General features: G+C 37.9%; 3 protein-coding genes across 3 annotated transcripts; all 3 read right to left on the bottom strand.

The window, feature by feature from the left end:
• Positions 1 to 151: 151 nt before the first annotated feature.
• On the bottom strand, positions 152 to 5,408 carry LOC110171021 (protein FAM117A-like). Its single transcript, XM_020936703.2, has 8 exons — positions 4,699 to 5,408; positions 4,201 to 4,343; positions 3,486 to 3,581; positions 3,305 to 3,418; positions 2,752 to 2,880; positions 2,511 to 2,685; positions 2,201 to 2,366; positions 152 to 1,668 (listed from the first exon to the last, which is right to left on the bottom strand). The coding sequence occupies exons 1-8, from the start codon at positions 4,811 to 4,813 to the stop codon at positions 1,422 to 1,424; spliced, it is 1,185 nt and encodes a 394-aa protein (XP_020792362.2). The 5' UTR covers positions 4,814 to 5,408; the 3' UTR covers positions 152 to 1,421.
• A 1,081-nt stretch (positions 5,409 to 6,489) lies between these two features.
• Positions 6,490 to 11,357, bottom strand: rundc3ab (RUN domain containing 3Ab). Its single transcript, XM_055150278.1, is given in 11 exon segments — positions 6,490 to 7,339; positions 7,420 to 7,520; positions 7,937 to 8,056; positions 8,488 to 8,645; positions 8,716 to 8,881; positions 8,954 to 9,032; positions 9,093 to 9,199; positions 9,275 to 9,360; positions 9,452 to 9,579; positions 9,650 to 9,765; positions 11,092 to 11,357. Coding segments are annotated over 11 exon segments (1,311 nt in total). The 5' UTR covers positions 11,199 to 11,357; the 3' UTR covers positions 6,490 to 7,196.
• Positions 11,358 to 12,370: 1,013 nt separating this feature from the next.
• On the bottom strand, positions 12,371 to 19,121 carry pth3r (parathyroid hormone 3 receptor). The gene is made up of 13 exons (XM_055150540.1): positions 19,059 to 19,121; positions 16,435 to 16,540; positions 15,991 to 16,101; positions 15,254 to 15,378; positions 15,067 to 15,161; positions 14,703 to 14,856; positions 14,470 to 14,623; positions 13,838 to 13,898; positions 13,554 to 13,620; positions 13,391 to 13,485; positions 13,168 to 13,309; positions 12,879 to 12,920; positions 12,371 to 12,810 (listed from the first exon to the last, which is right to left on the bottom strand). The coding sequence occupies exons 1-13, from the start codon at positions 19,119 to 19,121 to the stop codon at positions 12,406 to 12,408; spliced, it is 1,620 nt and encodes a 539-aa protein (XP_055006515.1). The 3' UTR covers positions 12,371 to 12,405.
• Positions 19,122 to 19,188: the final 67 nt, after the last annotated feature.

Genomic DNA, 19,188 nt, shown 5'->3' with positions numbered 1-19,188 from the left:
GGGTCCGAGCTATACGTAGAGCAGAAGAGCGTCTGTAAAAGCAGAGATTATTCTACTGAGGTTAACAGCAGATACAGCCTGCATAAAATGCCCCAGGAAGAAATTCTAATTGCCCAATTTATGATAATGTCAGAAATAACATGGAACAATCCAAACTTATGACAAATTTAATATCAGCAACACATTTGACCATCATAATGTGGATGTGGGCTAAACACAGAACCTGAGATAACAATGTCCCAAACATCCACAAAAATTCAAAACATTTAAACAGACATATCTAGGTGAAAAAATAAGTTCATTAGGATTTCACCAGGTAAATAAAAGAGTGAAAAGGTTAGTAAGATGATCACATTTGCTCACACAGACACTCATTTTCAGACATTGTCAGACTGTAAACCCAGGACCAACATATGGAATTAATACCATCTCCATAAAAAACCCTTTCCTGGAAGTGCATAAAAATCCACCGAATACAAACTTGTTTAACACCTGCCTAAATTATACTGGCACAACAAATCTAGCAAAGTAACAATTTTAGCTTATGTTGCAGGTCGGTAAAGATGTAGAAAAATATACATTACTACCCTTACATTTACAAAGTACAAAAGTGAATATAAAAATATGAATTGCAACACAAATGGTGCAGTTCAAATTGTGCAAACATATCTACCAGAAATAAAACTATTTAAACATTAACTTATCAGAGTGTAAGCAAAAAAACATCTTCAAATACTAAGGCTTATAACTATATACCACTAAAACTTGTTAGGTAGTCAACTAGCTGGAAAACCTCAAACCTATACACGATGAGATGATCCATCAAGAATAGAATTACATTTTACACAAAACAGACAATTTAAAGCAAGAACACAAATGCTGAAGCTTTAGGTATCAATTTTACCCAAAACCCAGCTTTTGAAAGTCTATTTGTGATTTACTTTTTTTTTTTGTTTTTTGTAATTGTATTTATAATTAGGTAACTAAAAAGTACCCAACAGATTTGTCATGCTTTGTGCACCACCAATGGTGCAAAGTCAAGTCAATTCAGGCAAAACATGAACTTAAGGAAATGGGGTTTGGGTTTTATGTGCTTGGCAGTCATATTTTGAAATATGTCAGATGTTCTTTGGATAATTTCAAATTTGTGTTAGTAAACCCCAAACAAATTAGGGGAATGTCAGGGGCCAAAACATATCTTTGGAAAATTAAGAGGTCATAAATTCAGGAAAACAAGCAGCTTATTAAATATTATTCAGAGATTTGTGCTCATTTTCTGCACACAGTTTTTGTTAAGTTTCTGCTATGTTCAGGAAAAGAATGAACTCTGTATCATGTCTTAGGAAAAAGCACAACCACAAGTGCCCTTGTTCACAAGGTTTCCTAGTTAGCCTATTAACCCAATCCCACTGTCTGTGTAATCAGAAAGCCAGGCCCTCCCCAGAGGCCTCCATCACAGAGCCAACAGGGACGTTGCCACTGGAGGTGGATTGGTCCGCCAAATTGCTCGCCGGAGACACAGAGAGACTGCGAAACAACAGGTCCATGGAGGGGAGCAGGGGCTTAAGCAGACTTACAGGGCAGAATGCAGAGCCGCCGTGGGAGGTAAAGTTCACTTTGTTGGGGTCTGGACAGGAGGCAACGGCAGGTTTTGGCAGATCCATTGTGCTAAAATAAAAATAAAATGGGTCAAACACTGAACCTTCGAGCACAAAAACAAATCAATTTTTGTTGACAAACTATAGATGCAGGCTTTGCAATTTGTCCAGCGTAATATTAAATTTTGTTTAATACATTTTACTGCAGCCTGTAGGGTAAATGTTAGTAAGTAAATCTTTATTTACATAGCGCTTTTCAAAGACATTTTCTGTCCCCAAAGACACTTTACAGAGCATTATTCAGCATTCTTTCACTAATTAGGAATAATGAAAACATCCAATAGGACTGCTAAACATCAATACTCTGCACCTGACAAATCAACGTTTGTGTTGTATTGCCCATTATGTTTATAAACTCTAAAAAAGGATATTCATATGTACAAACTACCAAGTCAAGCCGACAGCTTTGGGGTCGGTATAGCCCAGATTACCATAAATCTATTATTAAAAGTGCATCATTAATCTGACAATTACTTCAATAACTGATAATTACTTACTCAATTATTATTATTTTTTTAGCCCTAAAAGGCCACAGCCATTACCTTGTCTCTTCCCAAACTCTGACTTTTTCACAACCTTCGGGAGGTTCTCTCTGAAAGCAGAAGCTCTTGTTGGGCCCAGGAGACGATGAGATCAGCAGGGGCAGCTCTGACTCACTCTGGGAGCTTAATGAAGACATGGGACACATCTCTGTACTCTCCATTAGTCCTGTAAATAAGAAAACATCTAATACATTCACCAGCCACTTTTTAATACAACTAGCTAATACTTTGGTGCATCACAATCATCACACAGCTGTTATTTTGTCTAAAAACTAAACATGCATGACTGCTCAATCTGTGGAGAAATAACCTTGGTGCATGTGCTCAGAAGTGGGTGGCGAGGTAGATTTGCCTGTGGGAGAGCAGCAGGGGGAAGAGGAGGTGGAGGATGAAGAGAGGGGTGTAGAGGCCTGGTCACTTTGGGATCCACTGCTACAGCTGTGGGATGGGATAGGGGCACGGTGTCCATCTGGCACTTCCAGAAACTGTTAAAATAATGAGCATTTGAAAACAACACACCTCTAAAATGTACTGTGGTTTGTTATAGGTACCCTTTGGAGTGCAGGCAATGGCTGGCAGAAGAACATGCCTTCCAGCTCCTGATTGAGACCCTCCACGCTGCACCGAAGTTTTGGGACCAATGTCGACAAAGGGGCAAGAGGAATGGGAATAGGCTTGGTCTAAAAAGAGAAATGGTATGTTCGCAAAACATGTAGAAGACACATCTCATTTATCAAGCAAATACATTTCTACAAACTTTTAAAATCCCTTGTTCATCGGCTATTTTATCAAATCATCCAACATCATTAATTAATGTAAACATTAATTACACGTAAAAAAAAACAAACAAATCTTGTTTTCAATGACATAAGACAACCACAAGTTTAGACAACTCTACTCTTAAAAGCAGAAGCAACATGATTTATTGGCTTTCCTGTTGCTCCAGTGTTGCATGACATTCATTTCCTTTCAACTACTGCCTCATTCACATCTCAAACCACATACATCATAATCTGTGCTCTAAAAAACAAATGCACAACCACCTCACTGTCATATGTGTGAGTGTGAAAGGTGAGGTAATGTGTTTGGGACAAGGTTAGGTACCTGTCCAGCTCCTTGGTGACTGTTCCCTTGTGCACATCCGTGGAGGTCTTTTTCATGATCTCCCGAGACACTTAGTTTGCTGCGCTGCTGAAGCTGCTGTTTCAATTTAGCAATCTACAATAATAATACTTTTCAGTCAACTGAGCTAAAATAATGATTTAAGTTGATAATAGACACTGACCTCTTTGAGCTGCTCAGCACTGCCCCACGATGCTGAACGTTTGTGGTTAATGCTACCTTGTTGGCTTTGGGAGTCGTCAAACCATGCATCTGGAGTCTGGAAAAATAAACACATGCAAAATAAAAATTCTAACATTTTACAGGTATAAAGTAGCAAATATGGCACAAAACTCTTAAATCAGAATTGACCACATTTTGACAGTACATCATGCAAGGGTTTTTCATGCTTTATGCTTGATCTGACAGTACATGACACCGGCACACCCACAGACTCACTGCTGTTTGCACTTGAAGAGCAACAGGGCCATAGAAACTGAAAAACAGAGAAGGTGGAGGATGTGGGCAAGTGTAGAGCCTTAGCGAGAGCCTGCACCCTGAGCCTGCACCCTGAGCAGAGGATGGTGCAGCCAAAACGGCTTTGTCAGCTGACACCAGGGACTGTTCTCATGGCTGTGGTTCTCTTACTGTGTAATAACTCTGCGTACTGTGGACACTCCCTTCCCCCTATCTCCTCTGTACTCTGCAAAATGTGCAAAGTTATCTTTCGCATTATGTCATAATACAGTTTCTCCTTAAAAATCAGTGCTTTACCAGCATTATTTGGAGATATATTCAACTTGAGGCAGAGATGTTGGCACATTTCTGAAACTTAACTTCAAAATATTAGAGTTTAATTTTTCTCACATTAGATGGTGCCAAGTCACAAGTTTTCTCACCTGAGTAGATTTGTCTTTCCGACACAAGCTGCTGGGGCTGTCAATCTCTTTGGGCCAGTGTCCATGCAGGTAAGGCCCGACAATGGCATCAAGGGACACTGTCCGCCTCATGCCACTCTGCTGATGGGCTTTGGCCTTTCCAGCTGTAGAGAGGACCCAACATTATGCAAAAAAGAATCTTGAAAAATGTTTCATTGGGGGAAAAAAAAACAAAAAAAAAAACTAAACAGACAACTACGCACTAAACTAATAAAAGCATGCCAGCGTCATATAAATACTTTGGATACTATATTATTAAATACAGTTTTATTTTGTGTGATCATGCATCTTGAATTTCAAATATACATTAGATTTAAAATGTATTTGGCATTGTACTTTTATGGCAGAATTGTGTTCATTTTTTAAGCAAGCCATGTCCAACTAATAAAAAGTGAAGCCTATGCCAATTGCCAAGACTGCTTTAACGATAATTCTTTCGTGTAAAAATGACAAACTCACCATCTCTTCGGTTGAACCTTGGTTTGCAGGCCAACTGAAAGGGCACCGTTGCCTTCAGAGGCTGTAGACCTAAGGGAGCCCCCCGGCTCTGTCCCAGTCCACCTCGGCTGGACATGCTTGCAGGAGCAAGTGCCTGTTTTGTGGGTGTCCTGCCTGGAGCTTGGGGGCGCTCTGCTGCAGTCTGACTGTTACCAGCTGCACGTCTTCCTTAACTGATGATGACTACTCAAAAAAACCGTTACAAACTTCAGTCTAGAGTCATCTGAACAACATTTACACCCGGATTATTCTTCTAACTACACGTTTCTTCATAATGATGAATTATAGAGCGCTTCCGTCAGTATAATTACTTTGAATCACACTTTTCCTTGCTTGGGTGCGAGTTAGCAGTTTAGCAAGCAAGTTTCTTTGTGAGGATGTTGCGATATTTCACCCCGGTCTAGAAAAAGGAAGCTGCTCCCGTCTGAAAAAAGCGACTAAAAGTTGATCTCCTGCGTCTTCTGTGCAACGCCGAAGGTCCCATTCATTATCTAGGTCGGATTATGTCGTGTTTTGATGGGCCTGAAAGTTGGCAGTTGTCTCAGCTGTCCTCCGAGTTCTTGCTCTAAACACTTGCTTCACACGCTGCTGGTGTGGATTTAATTATGTTGGGGCCGTGCCAAGCCGCGCTTCTTACTTCTGATTGGTTAATGCGACATCGTAATTCCATCTGATTGGACATACCTCCATCAATCAAAAAAGTTTACTGTCACCGCCTACAACAATGAAACCTCAAAACTTTGCATTAAACATTTATCAACAGCATATAAAATAGTCCAAATGAAAGACAATTAGATTGTGATTGAAAGCAAGTTCAGCCGTATAGTGTAGCCGTCTTATGTGAATGTATCCAATTCCCCCCCCCTTCCTATCCATTTAATGTTGAAAAGTTGAAAAGTAAACTGAAATTCCCAATTGATGCACTGACTTAAGCAGATTTATCTTAGCAGAAGCACAATCATGTGAAATTTAATATTTATTTCACTATGATAGGCATAGGCCATTGCAAATTTGCAGTTTAAGTCAGAGGTGTGACAGCTGATTTAGGGTGGTTTGTGTTCATGTTCAGCAGTGTGCTGGGATCTGGGAGATAAATGCACCGACTAAGAGTCTCAAAGGGAGTGCCAAAGCTTTGGCTGATGAACTGTTTACAGATAACATAACATGGCTATCCTCATTTAACATTTACATTACATTTACAGCACCAGTGTAGCATTAATTAGTGTTAAGCAAAAATGGGGTGATTCAAGTGCCCAAACATGTGCCCAACAACCACATTTGTCTATTTCATTGACCAAGCTTCTAAAAGTGAATGCTTTTTGTCAACCCTTTCTCATACAGAGGTAGTTAATTGGGCTGTGTTAAATTGGAATGTGCCTCTTTCATAATGCATTTCATCTATCTGCCAGAGGACCTCCAACTGCTGTTTGCCCTGTCCCTTGTATTAGTCAGTCTTAAGAAACAAATGGTCCTAACCTATGACCTTGTAAGTTTAAATCCTTTCAGTGGTAGAGTGAAGATACAAAAGGGAGACATAGACAAAGCATGACCAGGGCATTTCTTTCTAGCTACAGTAATGTTACTCTCTGATGTTGCCTTTAGGCCAAAGACATACACATAGCTATATATTTCTCGGATCTGTTATCATCAATCAGTACAATTGATTAAAACTAGTCAATGAAGAAATTAAAAGATGCATAGTACAGTCCTAATGTCGTACATAATTACATATGGACAGAGATAGCATTTAAATGTGTATTATTCAAAAAAGGCAGTTTTATTGCAGTTTCAACACAACCTCCCAGCGTCAACATAATGAGATTTCTTTTAATAGAAAAGTGAAAAAAGAAATCCCTAGGCAGTTTCAATAGTTCTATCTTATATTTGCCTAAAGCAAATAGATTTGAAAAAGAAAACATTCATTTTGCATAGTAACAAAGCACTTTGTATTTTTGATGTAATACATATTTTTATATTCAGATAAAAGTGTCTTTTCAAGGCCTATTCTAAAACCGGCATCTAAGTTTTCAATGTGTAATAATAACACTTTGATTTCTCAAATAAATAAATAAATAAATACATACATAAATAATAAAACAAAAGACCTTGTTTGTCCTTTGAAGGTACTGACAGTTCAGCACCAGCTCTGACAGTGTTATGCAACAGACAGAAGGAGAATGGTTGATAACACACACAACAATGGGCAGGGCCTACAGTTAATGCTAAACAATGACGTTTAAGAATTATATCAAACATTCATCCATTACAGTCCCAAGCAGACACTTCAGAATTATAATAATTTGTACTTTACGGATTTGGCAAAGCTCAAAGTAAAGGGACATGTATATGGACAACACATCTGCTTACCAAAAGCAGTCTTTTTTTTTTTATTTATTTATTTTTTTATTGTATCTTCCTGTTGAACAGTCACAAGGAGTTGGCAGTATCTTTGGCGCCTCCTAGCTGGGTGAGGGAGCAGGACTGTTGTCGGTGCTGATATGGACCAGGCACTCACTGGATTTGAGGCTAGCCATAGACTTGCAGCTGGGAAGGGAGGCCAAAGAGCCACACAGGCCCATCATTGAAGGTGTGTAGTCCTTTTCTAGGATTAAATATCAAACAAGTAATTTAGATACTGATTTCAGTGGACAATTAAATTGCATTAATTTAAAATGCAAATACCAGTGGTACACCAGGGTCTATTCTGTTTCCCTTCGATCCTCTGAGAGTCTGAATCCAGACTGATCTCCACTGATAATAGCTCTGTACTCGGGAAGCTCCGCCTAAAATATTTTAAAAAGTCAATGATTTAACATGGTTATTAAACCGTGTAAAATGCATTTGCCTAATGTACTGATTGAGCAAAGGAAATGAGAAAGTTGATATCTTGCAGTGGTGGAAAGAGTAAATTTATACTTGAATAAAAGTACTGTTACATGGTTAAAAAATGTACTCAATAACAAGAACAAGTACTGCTGCCAAAGTTGTACTTAAAGTGCATTTCATAGATGCACAAGGATAGCATTTTTCTGACAGGTTCAACATTGACATAAAATAAGGGCAATGTATTTCATTTTTATTTATCAAATCATAACTACTGTGTAATTCATTCCACCCTTAATAGAAGATATTTTTATTTGTCTTTTACCACAAATATGTGCATTTTATGCATTATAAATCATAAAATTGTTCATCAAACCTGCGAAACATCTGAACATCTTCTTGGCTGTTGTATGACTGCAGTGAGGGCCATTGGTTGATCAAAGGAATAGAAATATTCTTTACCAGGTGGCTTGGGTCACATGGAATCAGGCTAGTCCTGTCAAAAAACACATTTCAGAGATAACTGTTAGAAATATTATATATCATATTCATCATATATTTCTTAATTCAGAATAATTTGACCCAATTGATGGACTATACAAACACCGAAGTACATCCAAATAGATCTTTTATGACAGAAAGCTGCATTATGCAAATAAATGTCCCTAAAAATAAACAATTAATGATTGAAATACTCAAACTAAATAAACTTAATAATACATTTTATCTCTAAATATTCTCTAACTAGAAGTCCAGCAATCCTACTTTCCATCTTTATTTGGTAATTTTTTTTTTTTTTTTTAATGCCAATACACAATAATTACTGTTGCCTAGCTAACTACTAAAATAATAGTTTGTTGCAGCCAGCTTAGGTTAGTAGTCCTAAAACTTGTTAGAAGTTTTCAAATCTAAGAAGTTCATACTCACATCTGTTCCTGCAACTCTAAAATGACAGCCTCCAGTTCTTGTTTCTCTTTCAGTGTTTGGGTCTGAAGCTCCTCGAGTCTGGACCGGAGTTTCTTGTTTTCAGTCTCAGTGTTTTTGAGCTGAGATTCACGCAAACGAACCAGTTCCTCCAGATACCCCTACCACCACATATGTGCAATTACGATGCAAAAATTAGCTAAATAAACAAACAAACAAATAAATATATACCTTCTGGGCATTGACAATCTTGAATCTTTGCTCCATCTTGCGACACTTGTTGCTCCAGCTCTCATCATCGGTGACCAGTGGAATATAGGGGTGTTCAGGAATACTGTCATCACTAGTGCTGCTGTCAACACTCCTTCGATCATCTTCATCACTGAGATACTCGTAACTGTAGAAAGAGTAGGCACAAATATTTAGCATACAAGTGTAAGTATATTATGAGTTGTTTATACGTTTGTACCTTTGTGTAAATTTTAAGTAAGGAGTATAGTCAATAACAGCAGGTGATTTTCCATCCAACGCCTCCCCTTTGAGAAAAACTGTAAAGCCAAGATTTATTACATATAAGCATCTCAAAACATTTGTATCTTAACAAAAACATTTGTGTGACTCTCACCTAAAATCAATGGCTCCGAGTCCTATAAGCATGCCTGTTAGCACACTGGATTCCTCTCTCAACATGATGGCACCTTCTCCATAAAACTTCCTAGAGTGAAAATAATAGTTAAGGTTAAATGAGAGAATTTAAAATGTATTAGCTCTTTAATATGATGTTATTAACCTAGTAGTTTTACTGTCCCTCAAGGCAGTAGCTATGTATTCAGACAGCCTTTTCTCCATCAGTGCTACTCGTATCCAGGCACGACCCTATATAGTTAAACAGATAATTTTACTATTTTTACTTAAGTACATCACTGACATAGAATAAAATTTTATTGTAATGTTTAATATGAGTTACCTTTGCTCTTGAGGTGTTTATGTTTTCCATATTCTCAATGCTGTTGATGCAGCTGTTTGGAACTTTAGAACAAGCCAGCCGTATCAAGTCCCAAAAACTCCGTTGGCCATCAAACCAGCTTCCAGACCCTGAATGATAATAGATAGAAAACACTAATACTGTAAAACCAACTGGATGACTTTACTAAACTTTGTTTACCTTTGAATTTGTGACTAAGGATATGTTCAAGTATGGCTGCAAAGTTCATAAATTCTTCTGATGAATCATCAATGGGCTCTGTGGTGTACTTTTCCAGTAGTGTCTTAACAGAAAACCTGTGAAGGAAAGACAGTAAACTTATTAACAAACACAAAAAAGCAAATAAAAATGAAAATATATTATTAAATTTTCCCATTTTTAACATTAAAAATATATGTATTAATATTATAATTCACATTTGTTGGTATAGCCTACATTGACACCCTGTAAGGTAACGGTCTACTTTATCTTTTTACTCATGAATGATGTAATCCATTTACTGAGAGGAATAGTCATATGAGCTTTCAGGAAGATATAATGCAATACTCTTAGTCAGGAAACATTGGTTGTAAGGAGCATGTTCTATTTATTTACTGTTATATGTTTATAGAATGTTACATCAAAAAGAATAATTTGTGTTGCAAATGGAAATTCTCTTGTCAAACAAAAGGTTCATGTCAAGCAAGACATTCTAGTACTACTGCCATATACTTGTGGAAGTCTGACATCATATATAGGTCCGACTACTACTAACACTGCAGTCAAACCAGAATTGACTATTATAGGGAACTAGTTCTGTTTATGAATTCCATAAGGTTCAAAGAACATACACACTCATGCATACATGAAGAACATGGGAACCTCTGCAGGACTCCTTGACACAGAATATTCAATAGTCATTGTTCTAGGGTAACAAAGCTTCCTTCATTGTGATTGCTGGAACTGGCCACTATCATTAAAACGGTACATTCACTGTACAGTGGTCCCCAGACCATGGTATGACCCAGATAGGCTCATCACTGTACTCACCTTGAAACCACTGACACAAAAATAAAAAATAAAGTAAAAAGATGACAATACATTAGGAGCTGTGCTTTAGAGAAAACCTAATGTAAAAGGTAAAAAAATATATAAAAGATTCCGTAAATGATTGCCTACCACTGCAATTGATCTATATGTCTTGACTGAAGCTATACAGCTAGGTCAGTGTAATGCCTTCTCATGTTAAATTAGCATAAAACGTGCCCCAGCTGTGCCAAAGAGCAGAACTCTTTTCACTTTACCCACCCCCATAGGCTAATTGGACTTTGCCTTGATGTACAGGTCTTTGCAGACTCGTATCTGGGTCCCTGGGGTGCCAGCCTGTCCCTGCCCCAAGAAGGTTGTCGTCATAGCAACCACGCCATCAGCGGAGGAAAATACATCGCGCTAACAAAGATGACATGGCTAAAGTGGCTAACTATGAGAAGAAACTGAGGGCGTTTTAGTCATATAAAGGCTAACCCCAAGCTGATCTTGTTCAGTGTTTAGCTAAAACTGATCATACACGTCATTTCTAATGAGCTGTCAGGAATATAAACAACCGAACAGTTAAATTAAATGGCCATTTTGATTGCGCTAACCTGCACACTGTAATTAGGTTTCTTCTCTCCACAGCCAAGTTTCGAGCAGCCGCCTTCGCAGAAGGATCTCCCGCGGCCATATCTGCCTGTCCAGACCCGGGCTTCATCCAGGACCAGCCAGCGGACCCCTCCCTGTCGGCCGCCCTTCTCTTCACTGCTGGACGCTACAACAGAGATGCTCCAGCCCGCATGTGAGAGCCTGAATGCCCTCGCTCCCACTGTGCTTTTGCGGTATTCACTCGTCTTTAAATATTGTATAGCCCTACGTACCAACCCGAGTGTTTTGCTTTGTAGTCTGTCTACCTCGAGTGGTAAAATTATTGCGCCCAGCAGCAGGAGAGAGAACAGTGATCCAGTGGTCCAAACCTCTCATCCTGCGCTGTTTCTCCGCCTCTTTTTGTCTACGTTACTACGTCACAGGATCAGCTGGAGGCTGAGAATGACGTAGCGAGAGGATGGAATCAAATAAAATCATACTAGTGGTGAAGTAAACTGTATCATATAGGCTATACCAATAGGCTATAACATCAGTCTTTGCAGTAAGGAGTAGAATTGGTCTAATCATCCTGATGTAGACCCTATCATCATCAACCAGTCTTGACTCCACTCTCATTATCACAACCTTATTGTTCAAAATCTTATTCAGTGCACAAGTAGATGGGGAGCTGTCCTTTTTGTCTTGATGCTATAGCAGTTCTAAAAGTCTGTGTCTTTCAGACAAACATAGAGTCTTTTAGATGTCATGAAAGATAGCGCTACACACATTCTTTTGATCTTTACTACGGTAATTGCATTGATTGCAGTAAATACCCAACATCATAGGTGCAGACCCCTGTTTCTATGGAGAAGACCAGGAGCAGTGTTGTTGGTCTGTCAGTCATAGTCCACGGACACCTTTGGGCCTGGGAGCACAGTGTGACATTCTGAATGTGGTTGTGAGGACGCTCAGGGCAGAGGAGAGTTTAAAATGCTATGGGCACAGATATTTGTTACATTTAGCTTCTGTCTTTTTAAACTAGGTTTTCTACATTCCCATACATGTAGTCTAGACATATTATTCATAATCACAGTTGTGGTTGGCCATTGTCCTACCTCAAGACCATAGTTTCTAAAATTATTAGAAAATTTTGCTTATATATTTTATTTCTACTCAGGGTTTTGTTTTTTATTGTTTCTTGAACATTAGAAAGACAAGTACAAAAAATATCTCAGACCCATGAGAATGAACAAATTTTAGTTTAGTTATAGCCTAGTCTTCATTTCAGTCAGGTTATTCTGCAGTACCTCGTAGAGCTCAAATGCATGACTTATGATTTACAACATGGTCTCAATTTCTTTCAAAGATGAGAAACTATCTTGGTCTTCTTCCTGTGATAGCAGTGTTTTCTCTTCACGTTGCACATTTCTGGTGAAAATGGACTCTGATTGGTTGATTTCTGAGTCACTTGGAACAAACCCAGGTAGGTTGTTTTGTGGATAGATGGAGGTGGGACTTGGTGGTTGGCCACTGTCATTGTTGGTCATAGCACTTCCTGTACTAATTGTGCCCCCAGTGAAGGAGAGAGCCCTCGGGTGGGTGGCGGAGACACTATGAGTGGTGGTGTGGGACATCATGCCCCCATAATAACAGCTGCCCCCACTGCTGGTTATCCGGGCTTTCTGTTTGAGATCCAGAGCTAGACTACGGCGCAGCCAGGCCTTCTTCACCTCAGCCTGTACCTATGAACAGGGAGCGTTTGATGAGAAATGCCAGTTTAACTTAGATCCCAAGGAAATCTATCACATACCTCACCATTACAAAAACAATAGATGAATGCAACAAAGAACCCCTAAAGAAACAACGTAATTAGTTTGATACTTAAGGTTAGACACTAGACTAGAGATTCTAGGTTGCCTTACAACAATAAACAGATACAAAAGCATTAATATACAAAAAAGTTAAAATGTATAGTAAAAACAAAAACAAAAAAAATCTTGGCCATTGCATAGTATGGCCAGAAAACAAGTTGGCTCAAGGATACATATATGACCAATATTTACTTTATATTTACTTTACTGAGTGTGATAGTGTTTTACCTGTGAAGAGTTGAAAAACATCTCATAATGCATCTGCACCTGCCACAGGAGCCCAGACACTTCTGTGTACGGCAGAGCCATGAAGACCATGTAGTGCACTCCAAATAGAGGCATTAACACCAATGTGGACTTCAGCAGTTTCCTGAATACAAGTAAGTGTACATTTATTTCCATGTTACTTGTTACATTTAGGAGTGATACATTTAAAAAAGAAAGCATTTACCTATACTGTTGTCTAGGATCCAGTTTACCTGTGTTAGTCTCCCATAATTTAGAAGCAAGTACACGGATTATATTGACAAAAAGAAGGAAATTCACCTGCAAGGCCAAACATGCTATTTTCAATTTATGCTATAAAAATAATTTAACTTTCTTTTTCTACATACAACAATGGCTGCCAGAATGGGGACTTGATAGATCCATTTCAGATTTCCAGCACTAATGTCCCAACATCTGAAAGTGAAACAAGTTCAAATATTTTGTCCTTGTCAAATGGGAGCTTTCTGGGTTACATCACACAAACTCTCCTTTCAGGCAATAATCTACATTCATGCCAAAATGACATTGTTATTTTAGTTTTTACCCTTTCTGAAAATCATATTTTGTGAATAATAATATAATGGAAAAATGTGTCTCTTTTAATAGTTGTTTAAACAAAATACATGCTTACTGTGTGTCTGCCAGCGATGCACGAGCGCTGACCCAAATGGACACAAACACAGCTGGAACACCTGCATCAAAATGCATAGTACCGTATTTTAGAAACAGTAAAATAATGCAATACTTAAAGGGCCCATATTATACTATTTTCTGATATATGTTATAATGTTGCTTCCTCATCAAAAACATACCTGGAGTTGTGTTTTTCACCACGTTCACATTTGTTTAACACACAGACTTTGCATATTTAGGCTCCTCCCAAACAGAACACACTCCTGTGAAGTCATGTGATAATAGAGGAAGTGTCCCACTGTGTTTTAAAACCTTTGCTAGAATTATTTGGACAATTTCAGCCTTGGAATTCCCAATCTCTACTGAACAAAAGGCAAACGGTAGCTGTTAACTTGAAAACTACTACACGACATCACAAGGTGAAACACTGAGCTTTGGAGATAGATAGACTAATAATAACTGTTACTCAAACATGTGTTACTCAAACATGTGTGAATGAAATAAAACACAACTCCAGGTATGTTTTTGATGAGGTAACAGCATTATAACATGGCTTAAAGCTCACAGAGTAAAATCTGTATAATATAAGACCTTTAAAAGTAAAGTAATTTTAATCCATGTACTGCTTACCCCATCCAATAATGGTGAGAGCCCAGAGGTAGTTTTTGTCAGAGAGAAATGCCATGAAGATGAGGCTATGCAAGTACAATCCCTCTACCAGGATCCAATAATGATTAGTAGCCAAAAAATAGAAGAAAAATGTCACTGCAACTTTACACCCAGCCTACAAAAGAAACAACAAAAGTACACAATAAAAATATGCATTGGATAATCATGGACACATTTCAGATATTTTTATATACCATGTGTGATTTTTGTCCCGTGAGCTCAAAGTCCAACCTGCCTTCTTCTGCTATGGAGTAAAGCACCGCGTCTTTTACAAAAATACTGACCGCTCGACAAATGAAAGAAGTGAAGAGGTGAATGTGGATGTAATTTCGAGTGCAGTGGAGACGTCTTAGGAAAACAAGAAAAGTTAGATAAAATGTTTTAAATTTTGTAATATCACCTGCAAATTTGCTTATGGTATCTGTTTCATGTGTCATTCAGATACTAGATAAGTTTAATGCCATACTGTGAAACATTTCAGGCAAAGCAATAACACCTCCACAGAGACAAGCAGGTGGAAGACCCTCTACCAGAAAAGTGAAATTTTTTAAGTCTTACTTGAAGTAGCAGAGGATGGACACAGCAACCAATAGTGACGCCAGTGAAATCGAGTAACCCACTGTGTACATGAGGTGAAGTCGTTCAAACACCTTCTAGGGCAAAACAAAAAATGCCAAGAATAAAAGGGAAAACTGACAGAGTGTGAGTATTTTCCAGGCCAGAAGCAAAGGTATTCAGGGCTCACCTCGTCCTGACTGCGCTGGTTGGAGGTCAGGTATGTTGTGCACTCGCTGTAGTTGGCCCAAGTGCGGTTGATGCTGAAAACCTGCTCCCAGTATCCAGAACCATCACATTTGCGGTAAGCCCGACCTAGTAATATATCATTGGTATGCATTATCTAAGGTGCACTGTATAACTATAACTCGTGGTGTGGGTCCGCTACCAGTTTCTACATGGTTATACCATTGCTGTGCCTAGAATGTTTCACAGGATGGCATTAATCTTTTTGTTTAATAAATTATGGGTGTTTAACGCTCAAAATTACTTACTGTGACCCGTAACTTGACCCTGAAGTGTCACCTGTCTGTTTCTATTGAGAAACATAAGTGAAATACCATACTGTGAAACCTTTTAATGAAAGCAATAACATCTCCATGGACACAATAATGTGGCACTTACTCCACCACAAATATTACATTGTGTACCTTTAAAGCAATATATTGCATTGAGTTAGATAGATAGATAGATAAGCTTTATTGTCTGTCCCAGTAGCTGACAGAATTTTTTCTTTGACAAGGCACATGTAATTGTGATTGTAAAAGAGCATAAGAGGAATAGAAAATAACAAGGTAAATCAGGTCCCCGTTCCCAGTCCTCATTTGCTTATGTTTGCCCATAATATTTTAAAGTACCTTTTATACAGGCACTTTGTTAACAAGTATCTTCTCTAGGCCTAAGTCTTATCACACTGATCATAATTACCTTGGTGGTTGAAGTCGTAGATGTATTCAGGACACAGGACTGACACCAGCTGCCCCGCTCTGCTCCGAGGCCAACAGATTATCCCATCCCACTCAGGCGGACACTCACCTTCTGCAAATGTGTTATTTGGAATATTGAATTATTCTTAATGGTTACCTCAGACAGATTACCTTGTCATAGATGTCCGTGTGTGGGTAGGCAAAAATGGTTGAGACTAAAGCTTTATTCAGATCTTAAATATAGAAAATCATCACATTCATTATGGATAACAGTAGACACAAATTCATTGTTATAACCAAAGAGATACCAGTAACAGGAAATGAAATGTTTTATCTGATTGAAAATAAATAAGCAGCTGGAACAATGACTGACGAATTATATTTTATGAAATACTTCACAACAACAATAACAACAGAAGTGGTCATGTTATGATGAGAATAATACCAATAAGTGGAGCCTTCTGAGCCTTGATGCTGCGTTCACATTTGGCATGAGCCCCGATTAGAACATAGATCTGCTCGTCTTTGGTGATGACGTCATCTGAGTCAATCTAAAAAAAGAATAGTTTGAGAGTGAGATAAATGCCTTATACAGGACAAATACTGGGTTAGTGCAGACTATTCAGGAACTGAGGGACATAATGTGCTTTTTTTTTTTTTATGTTATATTAACTGTATGTAGCCTGCACTCTTACAGTTTTTAAGAAGGTACTACAATCACAACTGAACCTGGGTTGCCTTTGCTTTTTTAAAGTTTCCGAATAGGGAGGGTTTTAGGTTTTAACCAAGTGGTTTAAGCATTGAAACTGACAACCCAAATGACACCTGTGTGAGGCTCATTCTGCTTTCTGATGGGATTATCACATGGAAAACAAAACACCAAATTATAACCATTATGTTCAATGTTTCTATAGATAAGAATTACAGTTGTTATCACTAAAAATCTATATTTGTAATAAAATATTAATAATAATAATACATCAGACTTATGGCACTTTTTTGGACACTCAAAGACACTTTACAAACAAATAAGAAGTAAATATAAAGTAAATTGTATATATTGATTTGCCTACCTCATATATGGGGACACAGTTTGGTCAGGTTTATGAAATTTTAAATAAAATAAAAAGCACATACGGTTGTTTAAAGTTAACATGCATGTTTTAGATGAATAACTATAGATATTTTAAATTTTTGTAATTTCATGTAGCATGTTACGACTAGTTCGGGGTCTAAACAAATGAGGGTAAATTTCCCTAAAGGTTTTGCTCTGGCCCTTGCCTTGGAGAATGATGTCAATTTTGAATGCAACATACCTCAGATGTCATGTACTTGGAAACATATCAGGAAATCTGACAGCCACAAACATTAGCCCAGATCTGATGTGCTGCCTCCCGGTGTTGTGAAATAGTTTGTGCAAGGTGCGATATGTGGTGATCCTCTGTTAACTGGAGCTGTTTCTGACCACAGGGGGGTCTTGTCCCAAAGACCTGAGCCACTTTGGCTTTCACAAGCCGCTTTGTGCCTGAATACATTTCACAACCAAACAGCAAAACTAGCAGGGGTCAACTAGGCCCCTCAGAATACTCAAATGCCATCAGATGAATAGCAAAATGGGTATTTTGACTTTATTCGCCTTTTATCTGTTTATCTATTATCTGCTGACTGTTCAACAACCTCCTCATACACAGTTACACCCTGCTTTGGTGTCTGCAATGTTTTTTAATACTGACTTTAAACATTTCAGGAAACAATAATGTGTCTAGCTAATGTAAGGGAAGCTAAAAGGAATTTTGGTGCACTTATATAGTATATAAAATATAGCATAAGATATAGCATATAGTAGTCCATATAGTATATAATAAATTGTGTATAGTATATAATAAATTGTGTATAATATGTAGTATAGTGACTAGACATTTTAAGATGCAAGTTTTTGTCTAACGTACAGACAGGACTGGTCATATCTGAAGTATTGCTGAGGATTTTTGTTAGCACCATATTTTATTTGACTTAAAAATCCAACTATAAACATAATTTCCCTTTTCTAATTGTATTTGATGCACATGTATATCACATGCTATTGACATGCAGCATGAAGCATGAAGCAGCACAGGCAGATCTATAAGGAAGAATCATTGTTTGTATGATGGCCCCTTTCTGCTGACAGACCAAAATTAGCGTTTGACATCAGTCTTGTCTGTGTCATAATTGGATTTGTGTAGTGTGTGGGATTTTAAGGGCAACTGAGCAGCAGGTTGTAAGTCTGTCCTCACTGACACTTGGGATCGACTCAGAGAAGAAAGGCTGTGATGTTTTACGGCTGCAGTGTCATGCCTCATTGAGCGTGTGGTTAGGTGGGATGCAGCTACATGTCCTATGCATGTTTTGGTCATTGTACACTCTTTGCAGTTTCATAATCCAAGACAAGTCTGACATGTACCCAGACTGACCCGCAGTCTCTTGCTATTTTTGCTACTTATTTTGAATTTATTATTATATATATTAGATTTTTTGCTCTATGTGATTGTATTATATTAAGATATGTGGGTTATTTTGTCCAAATAATTTTCCTTGTGGATTAAAGTTCATCTAAGTCTAAATCGGCTAATTGCAAGACTCCTTTGATTCAAATAAATGAATCCCCTTAAATCTAAAACATAAGGTTGAGGAATTATTCTTTATAGTGTATTGTACAAAAATATTCCAGTATTTTGTTCAAAACAAGTTAGGTTCTTCATATTTTTTTCCAGACTTCTTGAGTACTTACAATCTTACAATAACATAATTTGCACTGTTTGCATATATGTTTTCTTTTGTTTTTTTATATATCCATGGTTTTGTGATCAAAGAAAATCACAGACACATGACATTTTCTATATTTGGCCCAAAGAGCAGCAGTGCCAGGGTGCTATCTCTGACTCAGATTCCTAACAAAGTGTCACATTTTATAGTAGAATGTGAAAATGGATTATATAGGAAATGTAAATATATTCTGTAAACCACAGACTACAACTAAATACAATTAATGACTTCTAAATGTTATGTTTTTTGAAAGGTTGTACTCACCAAAGCAACTACTGTCACTACACAGTGGAAAAAAGTGAGCGTAGAAATCAGTCCTGTTTGCATCTTCCCTCCAAAAATAAATACATTCATGATTGAACACAATTTAACTTCCTCATCCTCTCCTCCTCAG

Source organism: Boleophthalmus pectinirostris, unplaced genomic scaffold (assembly GCF_026225935.1).
Source record: "Boleophthalmus pectinirostris isolate CB_2022bp ecotype Guang Dong unplaced genomic scaffold, ASM2622593v1 HiC_scaffold_14, whole genome shotgun sequence".
In the NCBI taxonomy this organism is placed as follows: domain Eukaryota; kingdom Metazoa; phylum Chordata; class Actinopteri; order Gobiiformes; family Gobiidae; genus Boleophthalmus; species Boleophthalmus pectinirostris.
Note: the sequence above shows the minus strand (reverse complement) of the source record. Positions and strands in the feature narration are given on the sequence as shown.

Excerpts from the sequence above, each read along its gene's own strand:
- LOC110171021 (XM_020936703.2), bottom strand. The coding sequence starts at position 4,813 with ATGTCCAGCCGAGGTGGACTGGGACAGAGCCGGGGGGCTCCCTTAGGT. Across the intron at positions 4,344-4,698 it reads AAGGTTCAACCGAAGAGATG|CTGGAAAGGCCAAAGCCCAT; the intron begins GTGAGTTTGTCA and ends TCCTCTCTACAG. Across the intron at positions 2,686-2,751 it reads CATTGCCTGCACTCCAAAGG|TTTCTGGAAGTGCCAGATGG; the intron begins GTACCTATAACA and ends TTATTTTAACAG.
- pth3r (XM_055150540.1), bottom strand. The coding sequence starts at position 19,121 with ATGCAAACAGGACTGATTTCTACGCTCACTTTTTTCCACTGTGTAGTG. Across the intron at positions 15,379-15,990 it reads CTACGACTTCAACCACCAAG|GTCGGGCTTACCGCAAATGT; the intron begins GTAATTATGATC and ends ATATATTACTAG. Across the intron at positions 12,921-13,167 it reads TGTTTTTCAACTCTTCACAG|GGGTTCTTTGTTGCATTCAT; the intron begins GTAAAACACTAT and ends TTGTTTCTTTAG.